This window comes from Rhineura floridana, chromosome 2 (genome assembly GCF_030035675.1).
Source record: "Rhineura floridana isolate rRhiFlo1 chromosome 2, rRhiFlo1.hap2, whole genome shotgun sequence".
NCBI classification, from domain to species: Eukaryota; Metazoa; Chordata; class Lepidosauria; order Squamata; family Rhineuridae; genus Rhineura; species Rhineura floridana.
The window spans coordinates 59,784,141-59,808,357 of NC_084481.1; the positions used below are offsets into that span (position 1 = coordinate 59,784,141).

Genomic DNA, 24,217 nt, shown 5'->3' on the forward strand with positions numbered 1-24,217 from the left:
GGCTGGCTGAGAGTGTGATAAGCTGGGAACTGGCAGGAACTCAGAGTGTGGGGGAAGAAATGTCAATGGAGGAAGATGTCTCTAATGTCTTTGCCTAGTAAAGACTCTTACATGAAACTTGCCTGGCCTGTCTTATTCCTGTTCTAAACGGCTTTTGGATTCAAACCACGTCTCACCTACACACGCAATAGACAACAAAAACAACACATCTGCAGCAACAATATTAAAACTGGGCAGGAGGCATTTCAGTTATAACAATTAACCCTCCCCAGATACTTCGAAGGCCTGCTGAAAGAGCCAGGTCTTTAAGGCTTTCCGAAACACATTTAAAGAAGAGGCGTGCCGGAGATCTTGTGGGAGGGAGTTCCAAAGAGTGGGGGCCGCCACTGAGAATGCCCTCTCTCTTGTACCCGCCAATCTGGCTGTTTTTGTTGGCGGGATTGAGAGAAGGCCCTGTGTGGCCGATCTTGTCGGGCGGCATAATTGGTGGCGTTGAAGGCGCTCCGTGAGATAAACTGGGCCGGAACCGTGTAGGGATTTAAAGGGCAATACCAACTCCTTGAATTGGGCTCAGAAAACAACTGGTAGCCAGTGTAGGTCGAACAACACTGGTGTGATGTGATCTCGGCGGCGACTATTCGTAAGTAGTTGAGCCGCCGCATTTTGTATCAGTTGTAATTTCCGGACAGTTTTCAAGGGTATCCCCACGTAGAGCACATTACAGTAGTCCAAACGAGAGGTGACCAGGGCGTGTACCACTAGTGGGAGCTGGTGAACAGGAAGGTAGGGTTGCAGCCTTCGTATGAGGTGTAGTTGGTACCAGGCTGCCCGGCTCACTGCCGAAATCTGAGCCTCCATGGACAGCCTGGAATCAAGCACAACCCCAAGGCTGCGGACCTGGTCCTTTAGGGGTAGACTCACCCCGTTGAACTTCAGGTCAATGTCGCCCAACCTTCTCTTGTCCCCCACAAGTAGTACCTCGGTCTTATCAGGGTTCAACTTCAGCTTGTTCCTTCCCATCCATCCACTCACGGATTCCAGGCACTTGGACAAGGTCTCCACAGCCAACTCTGGTGAAGATTTAAACGAGAGATAGAGCTGAGTGTCATCCGCATATTGATGACACTGCAGCCCAAATCTCCTGATGATTGCCCCCAGCGGCTTCATATAGATGTTAAATAGCATGGGAGAGAGGATAGAGCCCTGTGGCACACCACAATTGAGAGGCCAAGGGTCTGATACCTCCTCCCCCAACGCTACCTGTTGGTACCTATCGGAGAGAAAGGAATGGAACCACTGTAATACAGTGCCTCCAATTCCCAATCCCTCCAGGCGAAGCAGAAGGATACTGTGGTCGACAGTATCAAAAGCCGCTGAGAGATCGAGGAGGACAAGAAAGGTGGATTCTCCCCTATCTAATGCCCTCCTCAAATCATCTACCAGAGCGACCAAGGCTGTTTCAGTTCCGTGACCAGTCCTGAAACCCGATTGATCGGGTTGATCAAATAATTGTGAGTGAAGCAGGATAAGGCAAGATGTTAAAGAAGGAATCACTAGACAAGCACTGATTGATCTTAACACCATGATAGGAAATGAGCCCCAAAGACAAAGGTTGGCGTAACTGTTAATGGCTATGTTTCCAGGGCCAGGCTTGGTTTTTTTAATAAGTATATTATACACTAAAATTTTAGAATTTAAAGCTCTTTGCTGAGATTGGATCCAAGATTGCTTTCATTGTCAGTTCAACATAACTGTTTGTAATAAATTGTACTTCATATACATGTCTAGTGTTTTTTCTCTTACCAAATCTCATTGATGACTTTACTAGACAAACCACTTGGAGCTACATTATTTTCTCCTGATATCAAAGAATACATTATTCACAATAGGATATATACAGACCATAGTCCAATTAAATTATAAATCACTACACCTCAACCAGAATAACTTTCATAAGCAAAGGCTAATTACTTTAGCCAGAATAACTTTTACTAACAAAGGGTAATCCAAAATCAAAGTAAAGCCCAACTGATGTATAAAAAGGAGCAATCCTGAGCTCTCACAGGGGGCACCTAATGGGCCATTGGATGTTGTGATGGATGTCCATTGACTGGGGAAAACTGCTGGCGGCCTTAGTATAGCCGTTGTACATCATACTATTGATGCTCCAATGGTGGTAGGACAGGGGTAGAGCAGGGAGGCCTTGAACCCCCAAGAACCAAAGCATTCCAATTTCCCAGACACACACACCCTGACATGGAAAAAAAAAACTATTTGCCCTGGAGATGTTATTTTCTCTCCTGTTGAAGCCAATGAGAGGGAAATTTGGAAAAGCAGCATAGTCCCCCCCTCCACCTCTGCCAGCCAGCACAGACCTAGCCAGGTCTTGAATGTGGTGGTTCCTCTGTCATGGAACCACCTTCTGCCTGAGCCACCTTCAATCCCTCTGCCTATAGAATGGCTCAGATAAGAGTATCTAACATCAGTGACACAGATTAACTAATGGAGAACAAGAGAAAAGAAAAAGGAAGAGTTTGTTTATATATGATCATCTCTGTATGCCAAGTCCAAGACTGCAGAGCAATAGGGGTGGGGAAGATTTGTAGTGCAGCCCCCACCACATCCAGCAAGAGGCTGGTGATGTTTATGACATCCTACAGTGTAATAAAATCCTCTAAGGAGCTCCAAGTGATGATGTACATGGTTCTCCCCTCTCCATTTTATCCTTAAAACAGCCCTGTGAAGTAGATTAGGCAGAGAGAGTAACTGGGTCGATGAATCTGATACTGTGGCCTCTTGGGAGAATAAAGGAGCTTTGGATTTGGAGCTTCTGTGGGCATACTGGGTTCTTCCACAACGGAGGGGCCCTTCTGTTGAATTCAAATGTGCTCTAGCCTGCAGATCTACAGGTTAGAATTTCGCTCTCTCATACTTAACGTCTAATATATTTTGCTCAACATTTTCGTAGATACTGTTTCCGTTTTGTATAAAAACTATTTCCAGAAAAACCAGCCTGTGGCGCTTTTATTAAATACCGTCTGAACCAGAACACAGAGCAGAATTACTGTGATATGTGAAGCTGAGTCCTCACCCCCAGTTAAAACATGTGAAACGGAAATGGCTCACAGGATAGTGGTTTAGTAGCTTTTCAGTAGACGCAGCCATGAATTTTAGAACAACGGAGAAGCGAGGTATAGTAAAGAATGATTCAACGTGAATTAAAAGAAATGTCTTTTTCATTCACAACGTTGACAAATTAAAATATGCAGATACGAAACGGATGCTTCCCTCGCCTCTTCTCTCCTTTTTAAAAAAGTGAATGACTTAACAGTAAAAACAAAAGCGGGCAAGGCTTCCATAAGGTTTCTGCCCAGTCTAGAGAAAGCAGCCAACTAGGGCTTGTTGTTAGCGCCCCATTTTGTAATGCTTCCTTCGTTCGTCGCTCGAAATGGAATGTACTACATTTCCCAGCATGCATTCTGCTAGCCAACCTTAGATTTTCAGGGAAACGGATCTAGAGAAACGAAAGCAAATGTTTACCATTGCGTCTCCCAGGGAAAAGTTTTGCGAGGCGATATCTGCGCGAATATGGCAAGTGATTTATCGTTGTATTCATAATTATTTTGCTAACAATGATTTATTGAGCAAATGTTGCATTTTCTGAAGTTCCGTACTGACAGCGCCAAAGGAAAGTTCAGTGGTAGTCACGTCTCTGTCGTCCGATAATATTTTTGTTTTCTATTCCATTTTCTTCTGCAAGCACAGCAAACTGTCAAAACAACCGTGGTAGAGCTTGAGCCCATGCAAATGACTAAATCAACCCAGGTGGGAGATCTTTCACAGCGGAGTATCTTGAGCGTATGTTGCATCCTAGCACACTAGATCCTAGATGCAGATGGCAGGTAGTAGTGTAGTGACAAACTTAGAAGTGCAGGGTCTCTTCATGTTAGTCACAGCCACAACCACCTTTTTTTTTTCTTTTTGCTGCTGGGTTGAGGATGAGAAAGTTAATACCTTCTCCCACAAGAACAGACATCCCTAGGAACCACTAAGCATGAAGGGGAGAGCGTTGCCTACTGAGAAGAGTCTTCTCACTGGCTGACTTACCTTCTTTTGCTCTGATTGGCTGTAATCGGCAGGAAAGGGCAAGGAAGCATGTTATTCCCCGTTCATGCTGATTGGCTGATAGGATGCTGTAGGGGCCCTACTGGGACCCCGCTCCCAAAAAAGTGAAGGGTCAAGATCTCCCGAGACCCTGAACGACTACATCCCTGATGGCAGGACATGAGGGGAAAGGCCCTAGCTTACTGGTAGAGCATCTGCCTTGCATGCAGAAGATTCCAGGTTCACTTTCCAGCATCTCTAGGTAAGGCTAGGAGAGAACCCTCTGTGAAACTCTGGAGAGCTGCTGCCAGTCAGTGTAGATGATATTGAGCTAGATGGACCAATATGTCTAATTCAGTATAAGGGAGCTTTCTTGTGTTCCTGTGATAATTATAAACTAATTTGAAGCGTGGATTGTTGAGAAATGAAGTTCATTTTTTCCAGTGATTGTTGAGTCCCATATTATGATGCATAGGAAACTTTGCTTCCCTGTTGATGGGTCTCTTGTAGGTTTTTTTTTCATGCATTCCCTTTGCATGTCTGAGAGGCTCCCTATGTTATCTTAACAATTGTTTGTGGTCAGGATCAGTATTGGCTTTTCACTGGTCTGATCAAAGGACCATTGTGTGCATTTTCATTTCTGGCTCAGAGCTTATACAAAAAGGTTTTAAAACAAAAACCCATCTGTAGTAGCAGGTTGACTTGGAAAACACTGCAATAAAACAATGGATATCAGGCAAGGGGCACCAGGGGTGGGCAGAAGAGAAAGTAGATCAGGATCTACTGGTAGAATTCTGGGGGATTTGCAGTACATTAGCCAGGGTTTCTGGCTCCCAACTGTTGCAACAACAAAACTAATTCTTTCACCTAAGGACACTCCCAGCGTCGCTATTTTGGGTGGGATTCAATCACATGGAGAGCCAGTGTGGTGTAGTTGTTAAGGTGTTGGACTACGACCTGGGAGACCAGGGTTCGAATCCACACACAGCTATGAAGCTGACTGGGTGAACTTGGGCCAGTCACTGCTTCTCAGCCTCAGAGGAAGGCAATGGTAAACCACCTCAATATCGCTTACCATGAAAACTCTATTCATAGGGTCGCCATAAGTCGGGATCAACCTGAAGGCAATCCACTTCTTTTTAATCACATACCAGCATTTCAGGTTGCACAGTTAAAGCTGATCCACCCCGACTTTTTGCAATAAGTTAAGTGATGGGAAAATCAATAGGAAAGCATGGGATAACAATTGCTTGATGCAACAACTTTAACCGCCCAGAGAGCTTCGGCTATGGGGCGGTATATAAATACAATAAATAAATAAACCGCTCAGCAAACAAATCAGAATAAACGCTCAATAAATTGCTGACATTGTCTTATACCCCTGCAGACTTTGGGCAAATATATCAGGTTGAATGTTCAATAAAGACGTCATTTGGAAGAAAGCTAACCAGGAGAGGCCTTTTTTTTTGTAAGTTCTGTGAGCTCAGTTCAGTTCTGGTACTGAAAACACACCCTAGGCCCAGAATGAGCTCACAGGCAGGCACCCTGTTTGTTTATTCTGTCTTTTGCACCTGGTGCTGCTTGGTACACATTGGGATTCTAATAAAAAATCAACAAAAATAAAAATAATTAAAAATGAAAATAAACAAGCCTCAATGCATAGAGAATCTACTCTTCGAAAGGGCTGCAAAGTGGTGATACAAGTTGCTAAGGTTGCAACCTGGAGATTTCTCTATATTTAAAAAAATTCTCTACTGAATTTGGAGAAGCAGTACCTTGCTTTGTCCCTTTCCATTAGTTTGTCTACCCCTTTTATCTGTGCTGTTGTAAGGAAGGGGAGAATGGACAAAAAATAAAATAAAAAAGCCAATGAAAAACCAGAAAAGAGAAGCAAGCAGCAGCTGCCATGTCACCAGATTTAGGGTGAATGTGGTATAGTGGTTAAGGTGTTGGACTGCGACCTGGGAGACCAGGGTTCGAATCCCCACACAGCCATGAAGCACACTGGGTGACCTTGGGCCAGTCACTGCCTCTCAGCCTCATGAAAACCCTATTCATAGGGTTGCCATAAGTCAGAATCGACTTAGTACATTTTCATTTTATTTTTAAAGTATAGAGTGATCCTTCATGGTGCAACCTGGCAATACTACCTCCTCCTATCATTCTATGATAGATTGCAATAAAGGAGACCAGGAACAATTTCTCAGCATCCCAATTATATTGATGATGACGACGACAGTGATGATGAAGATTTGTACCCCACACATTCTCCAAGTGGCTCAGAATGCCATTGCAGCTGCACAACCACACTGTGTGGTAGATTAGGTTGAGAGATGGTGACTTGGCCAAAGTAATGTAATGAGTTTTATTGCTGAGAGGAAATGTGGCCAAACCCAGCACTTTAGCCACTGTATTCCAATGACTACCAGCCTCCCTTTGTCTTTACCTCACTTTCAGCAGAAAAAAGGTTCCCACAATGACTTACATAAGTAAGATCAACAACAAAGAAGGCAGTCTGTTGCAGTCTTTCTTGTTTTCTTTTGTTGTTGGTTGCCCCTGGTTGCCTGCCTTCTGCTATTCCTTCTTTTCCTGTACACATATGCTTGCTATTCTCAGGGCCCTTGACTGATCTTCTGGTTGTTCTTTTTTTAAAAAAAAAACACCTTCAATGTTTGTGCATTTTTACATACTTAAATAATTTTGCAGTGATAACCCCCACACACAAAAGGGGAGGCAGGAATACTCTGGTTCTAAAACCAAGAAGTACCTGGAGTGTGTGTGAGAGACAGAAAAACACCACCTCCTCCACAGTGTAATGTCTTTTGATAGGGGTGTGTGAACAGGTAGGAAAGGTTTTGGAGGAGAAATGGTGGAATGATAGCCAAGATGAAAGACACGGTGATATGTCTACCATTGCACACAGGCTTCCATTGCATGGAATTGAATTTCTTTTTAATGATACACTTTCCCACTAAAAATGAGTAGGACACTAATAGGGACAGGATTTAGGATGATAAGTGGACTGTCCAAGCTACTTGTGGTACCTGCTGTGGGTGTAGATCACATGAAAAGAGCTAGTGCAGACATTTCCTTCGTTAGAGAGCAGAATTCAACAATTTTAATCTTAAACATTTCCTGCATATTGGATCTAACCCTGCAGAGAGCAGATCATTTGTATCCTCCAGCCATGTAAGTAACCCAACCATTATCAGAGGACTGCTGCATGGTAATGCTAATAGCAAATTTACTGCATGGCCATAGGCTACAGATAACTGCTACAAGTTAAGCCTCTTCATGAGATTAGAGCCACCATGTGGGAAGTTTGAAGAGTCCAATGTATTATAGTGGACATTTCATTCTGCCTAGAATACCTCATTGAAGAGCTCTTGTGCTTCATTTACATTGCCTCAAAAAAGCTTCAAAAACCTTCCTCCTGTGTTTCCTCTCCACCCCCTTTAACTTCTTTTGCATTCGTTCGTGATCCACTGATTTATTCATTTTAGGAGGGTATCCAGTGGTTTATTACTTTTTTAGGGATAAGCATAGTAATGGGAAGAGTGGCATTGACTTGTTTCTGGCAGTAGACTTGAAGCACCCACCCTCCTCTGCTCATTTATACCACCATCCTGTTTCACAACACTGGTCAAAGGATTCTGGAAAATCCACTCACAAGAGGGGCATAATTCATAAGTACATGTATTTTTAATTATTGTTTAATTATTTACATGTGATTTAATAATAATACAAAGAATTTAATTATTTTAACAATGTTGTGTAATGGTGGCTTTTATAAATTCCTTAGAAGCCAATTTTGGCATTAAGCAGTGTATAAATTAATAAATAAAGGATAATACATCAATGTGCAAGTTCTATGGTTAGTAGCTGTTGCTGGAACTATCCTACGGTTTCCTCTATCTCCTTTTCAGAGTGGCTCTTAATATAGGATCATAGGAAGCTGCCTTATACTGAGTCATGCTGTTAGTCCATCTCACACAGTATTGTCTACTGCGACTGACAGCGGCTCACCTCGGTTTTAGACAGAGTTCTCTCTCAGCCCTGCCTAGAAATGCTGGAGATTGAACCTATGACCTTCTGGATGCAAGTTTGTACTCTGCCACTGAACCACAGCTAGGGTTGCTATATTCCAGTTTCACAAATCCAAGCAGGCTACTTTGCATATTATGCAAATTATTTGCTAATTATGCAAATTATACATATTAAAGGTTGCATTATCCAGTTGTTTTGTTTTTGTGTAATTACCACCAAAACTGGAGGAGGGTGTGAAGAATATTTTTGTAAACCTTACATTTTCAGCCTTAAATTCCTAGAGTCTAGTTTCCAACACTATGGAATATTTATTAATTAAGAGGATTTATATCCTGCCCTTCCACTGTTAAAAGCAGAGCTCAGGGCAGCTTACGAACATAATAAAAACAATAAAAACACACAATAAATGTAAAAACACAATAAAACACAAAATAGAAACACACATAAAACAAGTCAACGCAAAGTATAAAAATCCAACATAATAAGCCAGCAAAGCATAAATTAAAAGCAATATTGTGACTGAGAGGTTGCCTGCACCAACAATTAGGAAATGTGAAATAAACACACCACTACAAATTGTAGAACAGATACAAATCAAACTTTCAATATTATCAGTTCAGTCAGTCATCTTATTTAATGAGAGTAGTGTCTGAGCATGTAAGAAGTGTCTTTAGTAGACTGATTCTCACACACCAGATCAGGGAGAGGGGAAATGCAGCCTTCTATGATAAAGACTGGAACTTGATGGAGACTTGAGTGATGGCACCTCTTCTTTTTTTTAATGCAGTGAATTCTAGAGACCTGGCAAACTGTGCTAGCATTAAGACAGGGCAGCTGTTCCATTTATTTATTTATTATTATTTAAGCCATTTCTATACCGCTTAATATAAATAAAAATCTCTAAGCGGTGTACAGAAGATAAAACAGCAAATATTATAAAAATATACAATAAAACCACAATACAAATGCATACATAATACAAATTAACAAATAAATATTAAAACAATTGCCTTGCACTTCTTCACTCAACATCTCTCAACCTCCTGGCTCCCACCCAGGACTCCACCTATCCACCCTGGCTCTCACCCAGGGTCCAACACACCGAAATTGCCCCCCAAGTCTCACAAGCTTCCCAGGGGATCCCAAAAATGGCAAACAGAAGGATGCGGGGACAGCTGGGGCCTGGGTTGCCCCTGCGCTGGAAGCCGCCGCCAACAAGGACGCCATTCTTGCCAAGGCAGCGTAAGTAGAAGTGCAGGGCATGGAAGGTGAGCTCCAGGTGGTGGCGTAAGATGAAGCTGGAGTGGCCCATGTTGAAATCCATGTTGAAATATGATCTTTAACATTATTGGTCTTAAGGGGGGAAAGGTTACACCACCCCATTGCATTGACTATACATATAGTGTCTCTGTGTGTAGGTATATATGTACATGTATATATGTATACAAGCATTTATCCATCTCTAGGGAGGAAATTATTATTGATTAAATGTATATCCCACCCTTCATCCCAGCAGGAGCTTAGTAGGGTGATCTTTGGTGGGGAGACGCCTGCCAGTCATTTTGAAGAAGAATATTATCAAAACATACTTTTTAGCCTTTTCTGAATTGCTGAACAGAGGCTCTGCCAGGCAATAGGGTGAGCAAAGCTACATTCCAGTGTAACTTTACTTGGGAGTAAGCACCATTTAACAGGGTGGGAGTCAGGGTTGAAAAATGCAAATGCTAATACCTCAGCCTTTTCTACAGAGAGGTTTGCTTTTATATCTTGTATTTGTTCAGGGGAGGGAACATTTGGTGGATTCAAACCCTTTCATTCCATCCTCCATGATGGCAGGCAGACACTCCATCGCATTCACCACTGAAGACCATACCCTGAGACACAGAGGCAATTGAGATGAGATGAAGGCTGCTTCTCCTTACTGACTCAACAACAGAAGGTTTATGGATAAGGGGTGGAGCTGGACGTGTTTGATCAAGTGAGCATGTGCAGCTTTCTAAACTGTCTAGATTCGGTACATGCAGCAGATAGGCAGACTAAAATTTTTGATTTTCCCAGGGCAGCTGTGGTGTCCCTCATTGGCTAAGAACAATGGAAAACAGGAATAGGCTGATTTCTCACAAAATGGGCAGAAAACTGCCTCCACAATTTGCCTTGTATCCCTGGATCCATATGGGCTAGAGATGTTTTTTTAAAAAAAGCTGGGAATCCAGGCCACCTAATGGGCTAACCGGGCAATATGGCAACCCTAGCCGCAGCCCTTCTCCATCTCATTCTGCATTACATAGAATGTCCAGTGGTGAATCTGGAGCACCATTACAGAGAAAAGTGTGTATGTGGGGGGGCTTTTAAGCATCTTGCCTCCCCCACCTACACTGCCTGCTAGTGCAGCAGTAAGCCAGGCGAAGAAACCCAACCCTGTGAGGGATTGACATCTGGCTGCTGTTACGGCGTCAGGTCAGGGACATTTCCTTTGTGATCTGTTGTGGCCGAGAGATTCAAAAGCATAGTGGCAACTGCATATGACAACAGGGACGGGGTGGAGAGTGCACTTACCCTTGACTATTTTATTGCATTTTAAATATGTTTTAAGCCACCTTGAAACCCCTGGGTAAGTAGGTAGGGTATAAATCCTGTAAATGCACAAGTTATGCAGCACCAGTTGTTAAGATGTGGAGAACTACTGCTGTGGTGAATGGCCCCATTTGGATTTTTTGCCTCAAAAGTGCCCTGGTATTTTTTGACCTGGTTGAATATTCATGTACCTTGGTAGGTTTTGATGGTTAGTGGCTGTGGGTCTCATCAGAATCTCCCCTGGGGCACCTTTACTCGATCACAGAGCTTGCTTGCTTTTTAATCAAAAATGGATAAGGAGGGTATGACCACCTCCTTGATATCAGCAGAGGGGCCCCTTTTTGTAGTTCCGCCACCCTCAGAAGTTCAGGGGTAGCGATGGCCCAAGAGAGGGCATTCTTTGTGGCGGCCCCTAAGTTGTGGAACTCCCTCCCCACAGAGATACTCCTGGCAATTTCACTGTACAGTTGTAGGCGAATGCTGAACATGCACCTCTTTACCCTGGCCTTTCACATCTGAGACACATATTTTTAAGAACCACCCTATTTTATCATGTTAGGTTGGTTTTAATTGTTTATCATGGCTTTGAAAAAATTGTTATAACCCGCCCTGGCACCTCTGGATGAAGGGTGGGTAATAATAATAATAATAATAATAATAATAATAATAATACGACTGACAGCCTAGTTTTCTTTTTTCCTCTGGTGCATCTAATTTGTTAAGGCCAGGCTTGAGAGTTGATTCTAGGTATTGAATCAGAACATTGATCCATCTTGCTTAGTATTGTGTCTACACTGACTGGTAATTTTAGAAAGGGGTCACTCCCAGACCTACCTGGAGATGCTAGGGATTGAACCTAGGACCTTCTGCATGCAAAGCAGATGCTCTACCATTGAACTGTGACGCTTCCCCAACAAAGCAAAGTCTCCAAAAGATAATAAGCATTTGTATTAGTGATATTTATTATGAACATTTCTTACATTCACATCAGGCTCATGTAATCCCTTGCAGGTTCTTACGGGCCAAAAATGAAATGAATTTGCAAAGATTCCATGAATAACTTGTGAACTTTTTTTTTTCATAAAAAACACATAACATTAAGTATAACACAGTTTTATATGGTTCTCAGTTTCCAAATACTTAAAAGATCCTTGTCCATGTGTCCTTTCTCTTGTTTTTGGCAAAATATCTTTGCAATCAACTGAAAAGTTCTTTTTCTTAATCTTCAGGAGATGAATAGCTTTATCCTGCTGCTCTGAACCACTGCAGCTTAAGCTAGGCCCAGAAAGTCCATAGATTCAGCAAGGCCCTATGATTAAAGAATACATATACAAATAACCACCATTCAAATATATGTATACTCCTCATACCCTTCCCTACTTCTGTACAATACAGATATATATATGTATATCTGTACTGGGGTTAAAGACCAACTAAATAATAGCTTCCCTAGCAGCCATACCCAGGACCAACTTTTCTGCTACACAATAGCTTTCTTCTTCAAACAGGGTTTTTCTGCTATGAAACCCCACCCACAAGACTGAACCAACTAAAACAAGATTGTAACAGGGTTACACTCGTGCCCACCCCCATTTTCCAACTGGCTTAAAGAGATTTCTCAGAGAGAGAAAATGAAAACTACCCTAAATCATCATCATCATCGTTTTTATTTCTCCCCCCCCCCAAGCCCACCTACAGCAGGGCTTGTGGCTATAGCACTACCACGCTGCTCTGTCTCCTTTTTGAAGGAGAAATCTAAGGGAGTAGACATTAAGTAACTTGTACAAAGATGTGATCATGGCTTGTCAGCAATTATTGACTTCTTCCCATGAACTTCTCTATACTGCTCTGCCAAATTATGTACAAAACCGTTTACATGATCACTTCCATATGAGCTTTTAGCATAAGTCACTCCTGATGGGGACTGGTGAGATTTATTGCTATTTTATTTTTTTTAAAAAAATCTGGTTCCCCTTCCCAAGCCAAGTGCTTGCTGTCTTGCCACTGTCAAAGGTGCAGTTTGTGGTGATGGGGGTAAGGCCTTTTTGGTAGTGTTGCCTGGACTGTGAAACTCTCCCCCACCTCCAGCGCCCCCTGAAATTTGCTTGTCCACCATTCTACAAGTTTTTATAGATAATCTCTAAAGACTGTTTGATTTCATCAGGATTTTAGTCTTGGGCAATTAGTTGTTGCCCTGGTTTTCTGTTGTATTTTTGAATGCTACTTAGCATCAGCTATTTGTTATTGTTTGGGCAGCAGTACTAAATAAACTTAACAAATGGGACTTACTTCCTAGTAAACATGCATAGGATTGAACTGTCAATCTTGTTTATTTCATGTGAAGGCCTTTGGGTGGAAAAACAGCTGGTAAAATACAATTTTTAAAGTACCCAGGGATTTGTTTGTTCAATATTGCACTATGCTGGTATATTATACACTTCAAGTGGGAGATAATACCGCTTCATGGCTACCAAAAAGTACCATGGACTATTCCTCTGTAACTGATGAGAGCAAAGATTTTTTTCCCCAAACAGGAACTAGGCAACAAGGCAGTTCTGAGGGGGGAAAATATGTGTACAGAAGTGGACCAAGAGTAAGACTCTTGTGTTTTTTGTGAAATGAAATCTATAACTTGGAAAGCAGGAGCCAGTGATAATTATTTTGTTTCATTCTGTGTTTCTTTAAACCACAAAATCCATTCCATTTCAACAATCAGAGCAATGACTTGACTGAGAATATAATTTCCTCAGCAGTGTGTACTGTCTGTATTAAAAGGCCTATAAAAACTTTTTTAAAAAATGAAGTAATATACCATCACAAATTTACAAGCATTGCTATAGCACCTTGACAGGGGACAGGACTGAACAGAGATTTTTAATATGAGCATGCAGATAATAAACTTTTTTAATTTAGATTTTTTAGCCTGCTCTTCATCCACTCTAGAGAATCCTACTATGAGACAACATGTTGGGAAAGCAAAATCACAAGCCAGTGTGGTGCTGCAATTAGGATGTTGGGTAGGACTGGGGAGACTCAGGTTCAAATCCTCACTGATTCAGCTATTAGGTGATCTTGGGCCAGTCACCATCTCTCAGCCTAGCTTACCTCACACGAGTTTTGTGAAGATAAAATGGGGAAAAGAAGAACTTTGCATGCTATCTTGAGCTCCTTGCATGGAAGTCAGGATATCAGTGTAATAAATGAATACATAAATGTGATGACCTTGATAGTCTTGGGCTCTCCTTCTAGTTTTAAGATTGTGTGCATCCAGTCTCCATTGTTACATTCAGATCTACTCTAGCTATATCTAGAAGATCATAGTAAGACATTGGCTATTGAATTTTTCCATCGTGGATTGGCCATACCCTGTAACTATCTGACATATATTTTTGTATTCTTTTCTATCCATTTCCATATTAAATGTTCTATTGTTCAAATGTTCTTTACTGTGGGTTGTATAAAATTGTTATATGAATGCAGAAGGCAGCTCATGCAATTGATGTTTTTCCCCTCCTCTCCCCTGTACTCCCTCAAAACCATCTCCAGAGGGTCAACCCCACTCCACCCCCAAACAGTGGGTGATGTGTTTTATGGGGCTGCAGTGCAAGGCGGGATTTGCCTGAAATTAGATGGAAGGATCTTGTGTCAGTGGAGCTCTTGGTGGAGCAAGAGCCCTTCACCTGATTTGGGTTGGTTTCCCTCCTCACACTGCAGCCTGGTACATCACAACCCTTTCTTCCCCTCTGTACCTCCTAGAACCCCTCTCCAGAAGATCAGGGAGCCCTGAACAATGGGTGCTGTGTTAGATAGGGCTGCAACATGTGGGGGAATCACCTGAAATCCACTCACACCAGGTCCCTCCACCCCCTGCAGTCACATGCCACCCAATGTTGTGCCTCCTAACCCTCTAGAGAGGGTTTTGAGGGAGGTACAGGAGAGAGGAGGGAAAGGGAACCATCTGTATTATGAACTGCCTTCTGCTTGTATAACCATTGAGTACACCCCTGTATAAATTTATCATATCGACTGGTATAACCAATATTTGTTCATATTGGTGGTGACACAGGTTGCACTTCTTTTTCAGAAAGAATCGAAAGTGATCACAAGAAGTATACGTGTGGTCTTTGTGCAAGATGAATGAAGCATGTATCCAAATGAGTCTGAATGTCCCTTTAGGGTAGGAAACAGAGGCAGTAGTCAACTGCCTTAACTTGGGGCACCTCCAGACAACCAGTTCATTGACCGTTCATACTGAGTTGTTTGCGCAAATCTTGCATGGAGGTTATATAATGCCTGCTGTTATTATTGAGCATTCATCTGGATTTGTTTGCATGGAGGCTATATGAGTTCCCATCAATTGATTGTTATCCCACAATTTCTAACACATTTGCTTGTTGCTTGTGCAAAAAAGTCCATTTATTTCTTTGTGTGTATGTGACTGTTGTGCCAGCGCACTTTCATCCACTTGTGCAAACCTAAATTTGCCAGTATTATGATTGAATTCCTCATGCAAAATAATGAAAGGGACCTTGCACTTTCAGCATCCCATGTGTTTCTTTACAGGCTACTCTGCAAGCCGCCAAGCCAGAAAGAACAATCGTGGTCTGTGGTGTTCCAGATGGTCTTCTAAATGATGACATAATGGCTGACATACTAATGATTCATTTTCAAAAGGCAAAGAATAAGGGTGGAGATGTGGAGGGCATAGTCTATCCAACATCAACAAAAGGAGTGGCATACATAACATTTGAAGATGAACGAGGTAACATTAATGGAAGGAAATTAGAATTTTGGATCATTAACCATAACCCAGAATTCGTGTTCTGTAAAACTCCTGCATTCTGGATGCACTTGGCTGTGCATATTCTGGTTTGAAACCTCTCACAGTTTGTACGATTGTCTGCCATTCATCAGACATATAAATGAAAATAGGCTTTAGAGAGCGTATTTGTGTGGTTGTTTTGAACTACTCGCACAAGAATAAAACATATATTCTGCCTGGCAGATGAAAATTTTTGCAGCCAAGCCTTGGGGAAGTAAAATCGTTACCAATTAATCTTGTAAAGAGACAGGCTGCTGTCTCTCTCCTCTGAACAATTTTGTGCAGTGCATGAAATATCAGGAGACAATATTGAACAGCGGGGCAGGAGGAATCCCAGAGGAAAACCATCAAGAGGGGGGACGACCCCCTCCCTCACAATTGAAGTATTCCAGCTATCAGGTTGGAGACAAAGCATTTCTGTCTTTTATTTTTTTTCCACGAGACAAACAAAATCTGGGTTTCTTTTCAGTTGCAGAAAATGTTCTCAAGAAAGGTGAACACGGCCTAGAGGACAAGAGGCTGCATAGGGATTATCCCTTGAAAGTGTCATCATATGGAAAAAGTGTAAGTTATAACTTGATCGTAGAAGCTGCCTACACTTCCCTTATTGAAGACCTTTTGTTGTTAAGTGACTCCTGATCAAGAAGCACTTCTTGTCAGGAGATCAGTACTTTTGCTCTTTGTTAAATTCCAGCTGAGATGAGCATTTTATTGTTTCTCTTTGGTTTTAGACTGTCATACGCTACAGGTAGATGGGAGAGAGGATTTTGCAGATCATCTAGTCTAACTGAGCCGTGCACTTCTATCTAAAAAGAATACCTTACATTGCCCTGATTATACAGTGCCAGGGATCCATAGGGTATCATTCCAGAGTGACCTGTAGAGCTAGTGAAATTGGCTGTGTTTGGATGATCATATTTCGGCCGATTAAGCAAAGATATGCATGAGCCTTTTGCCCTTACATGCTATCCATTCACGTGATCTCAACTAGGAAATTTCTCATTAACCAGAGTTTTCTACTTTTTATCCAAATCAGGAAACTATGGTTATCAACTTCAGAACAAGACAGATGCTAAACCATGGTTTGAAATCGATTTAATACTCATTTGATAATTTGAACCAATTCAGATAAATCCAAGAGGAGAGCCACTGTGGTATAGCGGTTAGACGAATGGAATAGGACTTGAGATACCTGCTTGTGGGCTTCCCCCAGGCACCTGCTTGGCCACTGTGAGAACAGGATGCTGAACTAGATGGGCCACTGGCCTGATCCAGCAGGCTGTTCTTATGATTCAAATTCTAATTTGGCTGTGAAGCTCACTGGATGGCTTTATGCCAATCACTATATCTCAGCTTACCCTACTTTACAGAATTATGAAGATACAATGGGAAGGGGAGAACCATGGAGGAAAGGGAGGGAGGGAGAGCTCCTTGGAGGAAAGGAGGATTTGCTGCATTGCAAATAGGCAAACCCTTCCAGAATTTGTCTGCAGTCTAAGAGATGATTCACGCAAGCATAATGCAGATAGATCTTTTATATCACTTGCACCTCAAGATGCAGTCTTTTTCAATGGAGCAAGTTCACATCTTGAGTATAGAGTAATCAAGTTATTTATAAATGAATGTGTGAACTTGTTCTGATTTAGGGAGAAAATTCCTTTCTGACCTATTAAGCCAGCCAGATGCACGCAAGTTTGAAAAGAAACTCATTGTGCTAAGTTTTTTCCCATCATCATTTCCAATATGATTTTTAAAAAAACCTTTTGAGCAAGATTCCATTTCAACTTACAATATGACCCACTGCAAGTATTCAATAGAACTGTTGTCCTAGAGAAGAAATGTCCAAATAGTCGAATTAGTTCAGAATTTTTTTGGATGGAGTGTCGGGGAACTAATTCTAACACAGCATCTTACAATTTATATTTATTTTGTCCAGTTTGGCTAATATCCATGAAGGAAAACTCTCATATTTTTTTGAACAAAACTATATGTAGCTTTTGTATTCCATGTCTGTGTGACACCCAGGAAATTCTAGAGGGATAACCATGATAAGTTCTGTCAGTGGCTACTAGCCACGATTGTTTTGTTCTCCCTCCACTGTCAGAGGTGGTATGCTGGGAATCATAAGTGGGATAGACTGCTGTGTGCTCAGGTCCTACTTTTGAGCTTCTCATAGGCATCTGGTGGGCCATTGGCCTGATCCAGCAGGCTCTTATTTTCTTAAGTGTAATAAAACATGGATATAAAGAAATGCACACTGTAACCTAAAAGTCTGCTATTATCTTTCAGTTATGAACTCTCTTTTTTTTTAATCTTTAGATTTTTACCTGCATAACATGTGTCCTCAATTTGTCCCCTTTGGGAGAAAAATACAGCTTGGAAGATGTGGTGCAAGACCTCAAGAAGAACCTTCCAAATTTGAGCTTTGGGCCATTACACCCTACTGGGCAAATAAGAGTACAGGGTCCCTTTTTGGCCATGAGTAGGCTCCAAAATAGTATTTTATTAAAAATCAAGCATTCCCTTTCAGAACAACATGTTACAAGAAAACAAAGAAGACCAGACCACAGGCCTAGTTTAAAATGGGTAAGCGATGGATTATCCTCAGAGCTAAGAAATAATTTTGTACAAAATCCAAACAAGGAGGGACTAATTGTTGCCCTTGACACTGATACATATCGCTACATGAAAAAATTCAAAGACAAGTTATACCAAGATTGTCTAGAAAAATGTGGTGTTATTAGTTATGCATCTGTAGACGGAGACATTACTACCATATATCTAGACAGTGACAACACAAGGCCGGGTCCCAGCCAGTTAGAACAAGCAAAAAACTTGGTCGAAAGTTTGTTGGCAGAATTGTATTGCTTTCTGCGTAAAGAAAGGTTGTCTCAAGAAGGGTCCAACAGAACTGAGAAACGGAAATGTGAGCGTGCGTGTGAGATTGTAAGCAGCCAGTACCCAAATATTCTGATTATACCATACTCAACTCACATTGATATTATAGGATCCTCCTCAGATGTTTATGAGTTTGCAACACAAGTAAATAAAATGGTGGGGAATTTCCAAAAAGAAGCTTGGAGATAGGCAGTTGGTTTGATTTCTGAGGGCATACCTAGATTTTCTGCTTGATGTGGAGGTTACCACCAAAAAAGGGAGCCTTCTGATCCATTCTGTGCTTTATGCACATTTGATTGTGACTTGAGGGGTATTCACACGTTACTCTGTACCCAGGTAGAAGCCCCCTGTACCTGGGTACAGCTGCTCGTGAGAAAGAGTGTACACTTGGTGACTTCAAAAATCACCACGTGTACAGTTACCTTGAAAAAAGCCATCTTCTGCTCACGTGGTGATTCTCCCTGCATGCTGTCCCTGTGGAGATGAACGTGAGCAATCAGTTTTTCTCCCCGGGGACAGCCTGAGCCTTGTTCCAGCAGCAGCAGCAACAGCCAATCAGAAATGGGCTGAAGAAAAACGTCAGTTGCTGGAGCCACGGAGAGGGAGTAGACTGTACACTCGTTGACTGTAACGTGTGAACAGGGCCTTGATGTCATTCTGTTATGTGTTTCCCAATCTGATCCACGTCATTGGCCAACAGAAGCAGGAAAATGACATGGATAAGTGGGGATAAGGAGGAATATGCAAGAACATGACACAGCGCTCATATTTTTTTTGTGGAAGTACCATGGTGACTACAATGGCTAGTTCTGCCCTGAAAATAAAGTGTGAACTGAAACATCTTGACGACAATGAATGGTCAACAGAAGTGATGAAAGTGGTACAAAATTGCAGATATGACTTTTTCTATGTTTCCTACAGGACCTGAACACATTTTATTCAATCACTTAATGAGGCAGATTTGCTTTATTAAAGTTTTTTCCTCTCCTAGTCTTTTACTCTGGTCAAAATGACTCAGCATTCTCAGAATGTTACTGTTCAGTTGTGAGCTTTCTAGTGCCGGTAATACAAGATGATGTAGCAGTGGAAGTGTGGACAGCTAGAGCCATTTTTTCTATTCATGTGCAGTGAATTTCTTTGTTATGTATGTAGCTCAGTTTCACTGGATTAAAGCTGGCTTTATCAGTCCTTGTTTCAAATGTGTCCTTTTTCTATGTCAACAATTGGACAAAATTAGAGTTCTGTCACTCATATCATGGGTCTTCTAAGATGGTTGGTTGACCTGTGCCTCCCCCCCCCATGTGTTGCTGGATTACAGCTCCCATAATGACTGTTAACCATGTTGGCTGGGACTGATGGGAAGTGGAGTCTAACAAGTAGGAAGCTGCCTCATTATCAGATGACTGCTCCATCTAGGATAGTATTGCCAACACTCTCCAGGGTTTTCAGGGAGCTCTCCAGGGTTTTCAGGGAGAGGTCTGTCCCAGCCCTTTCAAAGGATGTCTGCTTCTCTTACCTCTTCCTCCTCTCCTGATTGCTCATTTTGGCCATCAGTAGCCTCCTGATTGCTAATCCACGTCCAAAATACATATGCAGGGAGGGGCAGCTGTAATAATGTCTTCGTAGCTCATTTCAGGGGTGATTGCTGAAATTGAACCGGCCCATTTAAGAGTAATTCTCCAGCAAAGTACCCAATTTTGATGAGTAATGGAAACACGTGTTTGTATTGGCTCCAAGCAAGGTTCCATTTGCCTCCAGAGAATAAGGCTGATGGTGCATTTTTAGGTGCCCAACAGAAAGAACCCAGGGAAGCAAAACTGATTATCTCCATTGGCTTGAGATTCAGCACAAGAAAATCAAAAAGGGGGGATAAGGAGCAGTGAAAGAACATAACACAACAGCCTTTACATGGACAGGGTGGATCATTTAGGGATTATAGGGGGGGAATTTTAAAGAAAAAAATGCATCTTCCACTCTCAGCTGCCTATATCTGTTTCCTTGCACCCTTTATAGTATCACTGGAAAAGATGTAAAGCAATTGCCCAGGCCTGCCTGGAGCTGTTGAGGGACTTGGAGCTACATTAAGTCCCCAGCTCAATGAGTAAGACTATTAAAAACACACCACAATTTTTTAGTCTGCTTGCAGAAATTGTTACCAGTGTGAATGTTTTGTTCAGGGAAATGTATTTGGAGAATCAATCTGTATTAGTACATGGCTTGTGATGTTCTTTTACACCAAGGCTGGATTTCACTCATGCTCTTTTCTCTGCTGCTCGTTAAGAAAATATAGCCATCTGACAAAGAAAGACAGGCAAGGACGGTTGGGACATTGCACGTGCCATAATAACAAAAAGCACAAGAGGGAGCCAAATACCATGCAACTGTATTTCCAGCTCTCAAAAAATAAAATTCCTGTATATCTCTTTAGCTAAATCCATGCACATTTGGAATATCCTTTCTGCTCTGGAATGAGCATTTTGTAAAACCTCAGAGAGGGAAATTGTGCATATAATTAAAAGAACTTTCCAATGGAGATTGTACCATCTTGTCAAGAATATTTCTGTGGTTATCGCATGACATGTTAGAACCACAAGTTGTTGCATCTGTGTCAGAATTGTTTAATATGTTTTTAATAATGTTTTTAACCCTTTTTTAAAGTTGTTTTTTAAAATGTTTTTAATGCTGTTTTGTTTTAATGTATTTTAAGATCTGTTTTTATGATGTTTTAAAGTGTTTTAGTGCTTTGTTTGCCGCCCTGCGCTCCTGTTGGGAGGAAGGGCGGGACACAAATTAAATAAATGTTGTATGTTGTAAAAGTGAAACATCAGTGTCTTCCATGGTTGTATTTGGTTTTCCCAGAGCTTGGAAAAGTTACTTTTTTAAACTATAACTCCCATCAGCCCTAGCCAGCATAGCCACTGGTTTGAGCTGATGGGAGTTGTAGTTCAAAAAAGTAACTTTTCCAAGCTCTGGGTTTTCCTTACATTTGCAGCGGGGAATCATTGGAAGCAACATTTATGCTCAGAAATTTGGGCTGTGATCCTAAACAAACTTAATGAGTTGTGTTGAACATGGTGGGGCTTACATGTGAGCAAATATGCTTAAGATTGCACTTTTGCAACCAGCCCTATGAGATATTTGAGAAACAGTATTATAAAAGATTGCTACATATGCCTGCATGCAAACACACTATCAAAAAGAAGGGAAAGCCCCTGTAAAATGTCCTGCCTTAGGACCTCCTTCAACATTCTATTATTTTCATATACACTCTGTATACGCCCAGGCTTTTGATCCTTTTACAGGACAATTCGAACCATGTCTGTTCAGAAGTAAATGTTCTATTGAATTCAGTGGGCCTTTCTCCCATGCAAGTGAGGTTTGAATTGCAGCTTTAGGCAGTTAGTTGTACCCAGTCATGGAGGAAGTATTTTGTGCTTGCTCTTTGGGTGTAGATAAAGTATCTTTTATTATGCACATTGTTTTGTTAGAAGGTTTTCTTACCCTACGATCGTTGTGATGAAGGACAAGCTAAAAAAGTTTTAAATGAATAAAAATATTGGTGGGCTGCTGCCTGGCAATGTTAAATGTTGAGGGCAACACTTTGGAACCAACATCTGCAGGTTGTAGACTTGGGTGCTCAGAATGTGAATAAGCTCCAGTTATATGTTAATCAAAATAAACATGAAGATCGTGTTTATAGAAAAATGCTTAAAAGAACCCCATACATTTCAAACAGTTGTGATCCATACTCTGTGGCTGGCTACCTAAAATATAATAATAATAAAAATCCAGGACTGCTTTCTGCTTGTGGCAAAAGGGCTGTCTGGATCCAGTGCTGTGAGCCACATGGTTTCTAAGGCTGCAATCATATCCTATGCCAGTGGTTCTCAACCTTTTTTGGTTTGCGGCGCACTGTAAAACATATAAAAATTTTCTGGCGCACTTCATGTACAAAATTAAAAATATATTAATATATTTTAAACTATGAATAAAAATAATAATAATATACTTTCATAATATTTGTGGCACACCTAGCCACCTCTTGTGGCACACCAGTGTGCCCCGGCGCACCGTTTGAGAATCACTGTCCTATGCAGATACAACCTGTGAGTAACTGTCATAGGATTGTGCTGTTAATGTTGGCCGAGGAGAGGCATGGAAAATCAGAATCAAAAACTACCTGTATTTTCTCTGGAATGACATATTGCAGCATAGTGTGGTGACGGTCAGGAAACTGTCATGGGGAAAAGGTTTAAGCCCTCTCACCTGTGCCATAGTTCAGATCTGAATTGCGCTCTCAGAGCTCCTTTTTCTATATAAAAAAAGATGTGGCCAGTATAAAGCATGTTAATTAAAACAGGATGCTTATACAGTAACGGCTTTCAATGTAACATGGGTTAGCTCTCAGATTAGCTGCTTTACAGATTCATTCAAGTAGGCTAACAATATAATTGAAGCAGTGATTTTGACTGGCAGCCAAGGGTGTGTCCAAAGAAGGGTGATAGAAGTTCTCTCTCTGCAATGTTTCCATTTTTATGATCTCTTATTTGCCTTGTTTCAAAAACCATAGCTGGGATGCATTGGCATAGAGAGAGGAGCCCATGTGAACTGCATTCGGCTGCATGTAGAGTTTCATGTGGAATGCCTTACGAGTGTAAAAGATGCCTTTCTTCAAGTGCTCCCCTATGATGATAAGTGTTATTTTTATTAATAGAGGGAGTAATGACTTTGCACTGAATTAAATTAACTTTGAGAAACAGCTGAACTATTTGCTCTTCCCTCTTGTTTAGAGGGTATGCACTCCTACAACTGCTCTAAACTTAGATGTATTTTAAACACATACCACAGGTGGTTGGCATCTGATGAGGGAAATTTGAGCAATTGCTCAGAAAGAATGGATTGCACACTGCACAATGTGTGAGCCGGCTTCCTACGCTGTGACAGATTTGGACAGAGGAGATGCATTCCAGTCAGGCCTCTCTCTGGGAGGTCTGTCATTTATTACATGGGCAGCTTTGTTGGAAAACAGAGTTCTCTGCTGGAAAACAGTTCTCTGTACAACCCCATAGTGCTGCTGGTGGTATAGTCATGAATAAAATGGTGTACTGTACATCCAGTAAAATCATAACTGATGAACACGGGAACGTTTGGGATTGATTTCATAACATGTGGAATCCGTAAACATGGGAAAACATAGCAATCCCTTATTGCTTGCTTGCTTGGTAAAATGTTTCTATCACAATATCTAGCATGAACTTAACGACCAGTGCTTCAACAACTGCAGTCTCTTTTCAAAACAGGATGCTTATGATGGCAAGAACCTCTCTAATAGAAAATGCATTGACCTGCTAAGTTCCAGCAGAGGATCAGTGAATATAGACAACCTATTTACCTGTTTGCATAGTAACTCCTCTTAAGAGCAAAGCCCATTCACTGTACAAACAGGATCTGCAGAGCAGCAGATGATGCAACCCTTTCAAGCCCATGAGAAGGCTACACCACCACAACTGGCTCTGCTGCACGTCATTGTGAGGGTTACACGATTGGTTTTTGAGCCATACCAACTTTGTGATGATGGGCCAAACTGCAGGTGTGTGCATGGAACTTGTTCATAAGGTTTGCGTTTGGACTGATGGCCACCGTGACCTTACTGCAGGAAGTCAATTTTCAGTCAGAAAATAATCGTATCACAAGCGGATAGTTTAGCTGGCAGTGATCTTTTTGCACTGAGTCGAAGTGGGAGGCATTTGCAGCTCTTCAGCAACAACACAT

General features: G+C 41.6%; 1 protein-coding gene across 4 annotated transcripts; it reads left to right on the top strand.

Annotated features, from left to right (window-relative positions):
* The first annotated feature begins 2,818 nt into the window (after nt 1–2,818).
* Nucleotides 2,819–19,632, top strand: RBM43 (RNA binding motif protein 43). Of its 4 annotated transcripts, XM_061608811.1 has the most exons (5): nt 3,474–3,595; nt 9,992–10,129; nt 15,289–15,487; nt 16,017–16,111; nt 17,867–19,632. In XM_061608811.1, the coding sequence occupies exons 3-5, from the start codon at nt 15,367–15,369 to the stop codon at nt 18,632–18,634; spliced, it is 984 nt and encodes a 327-aa protein (XP_061464795.1). In that variant the 5' UTR covers nt 3,474–3,595; nt 9,992–10,129; nt 15,289–15,366; the 3' UTR covers nt 18,635–19,632. The 4 variants fall into 4 exon arrangements, with proteins under 4 accessions (XP_061464797.1, XP_061464794.1, XP_061464795.1 ...); XM_061608813.1 differs by lacking the exons at nt 3,474–3,595; nt 9,992–10,129 and adding an exon at nt 2,819–2,909; XM_061608810.1 differs by lacking the exon at nt 9,992–10,129 and having other exon boundaries at nt 3,473–3,591.
* The last annotated feature ends 4,585 nt before the right edge of the window (nt 19,633–24,217 follow it).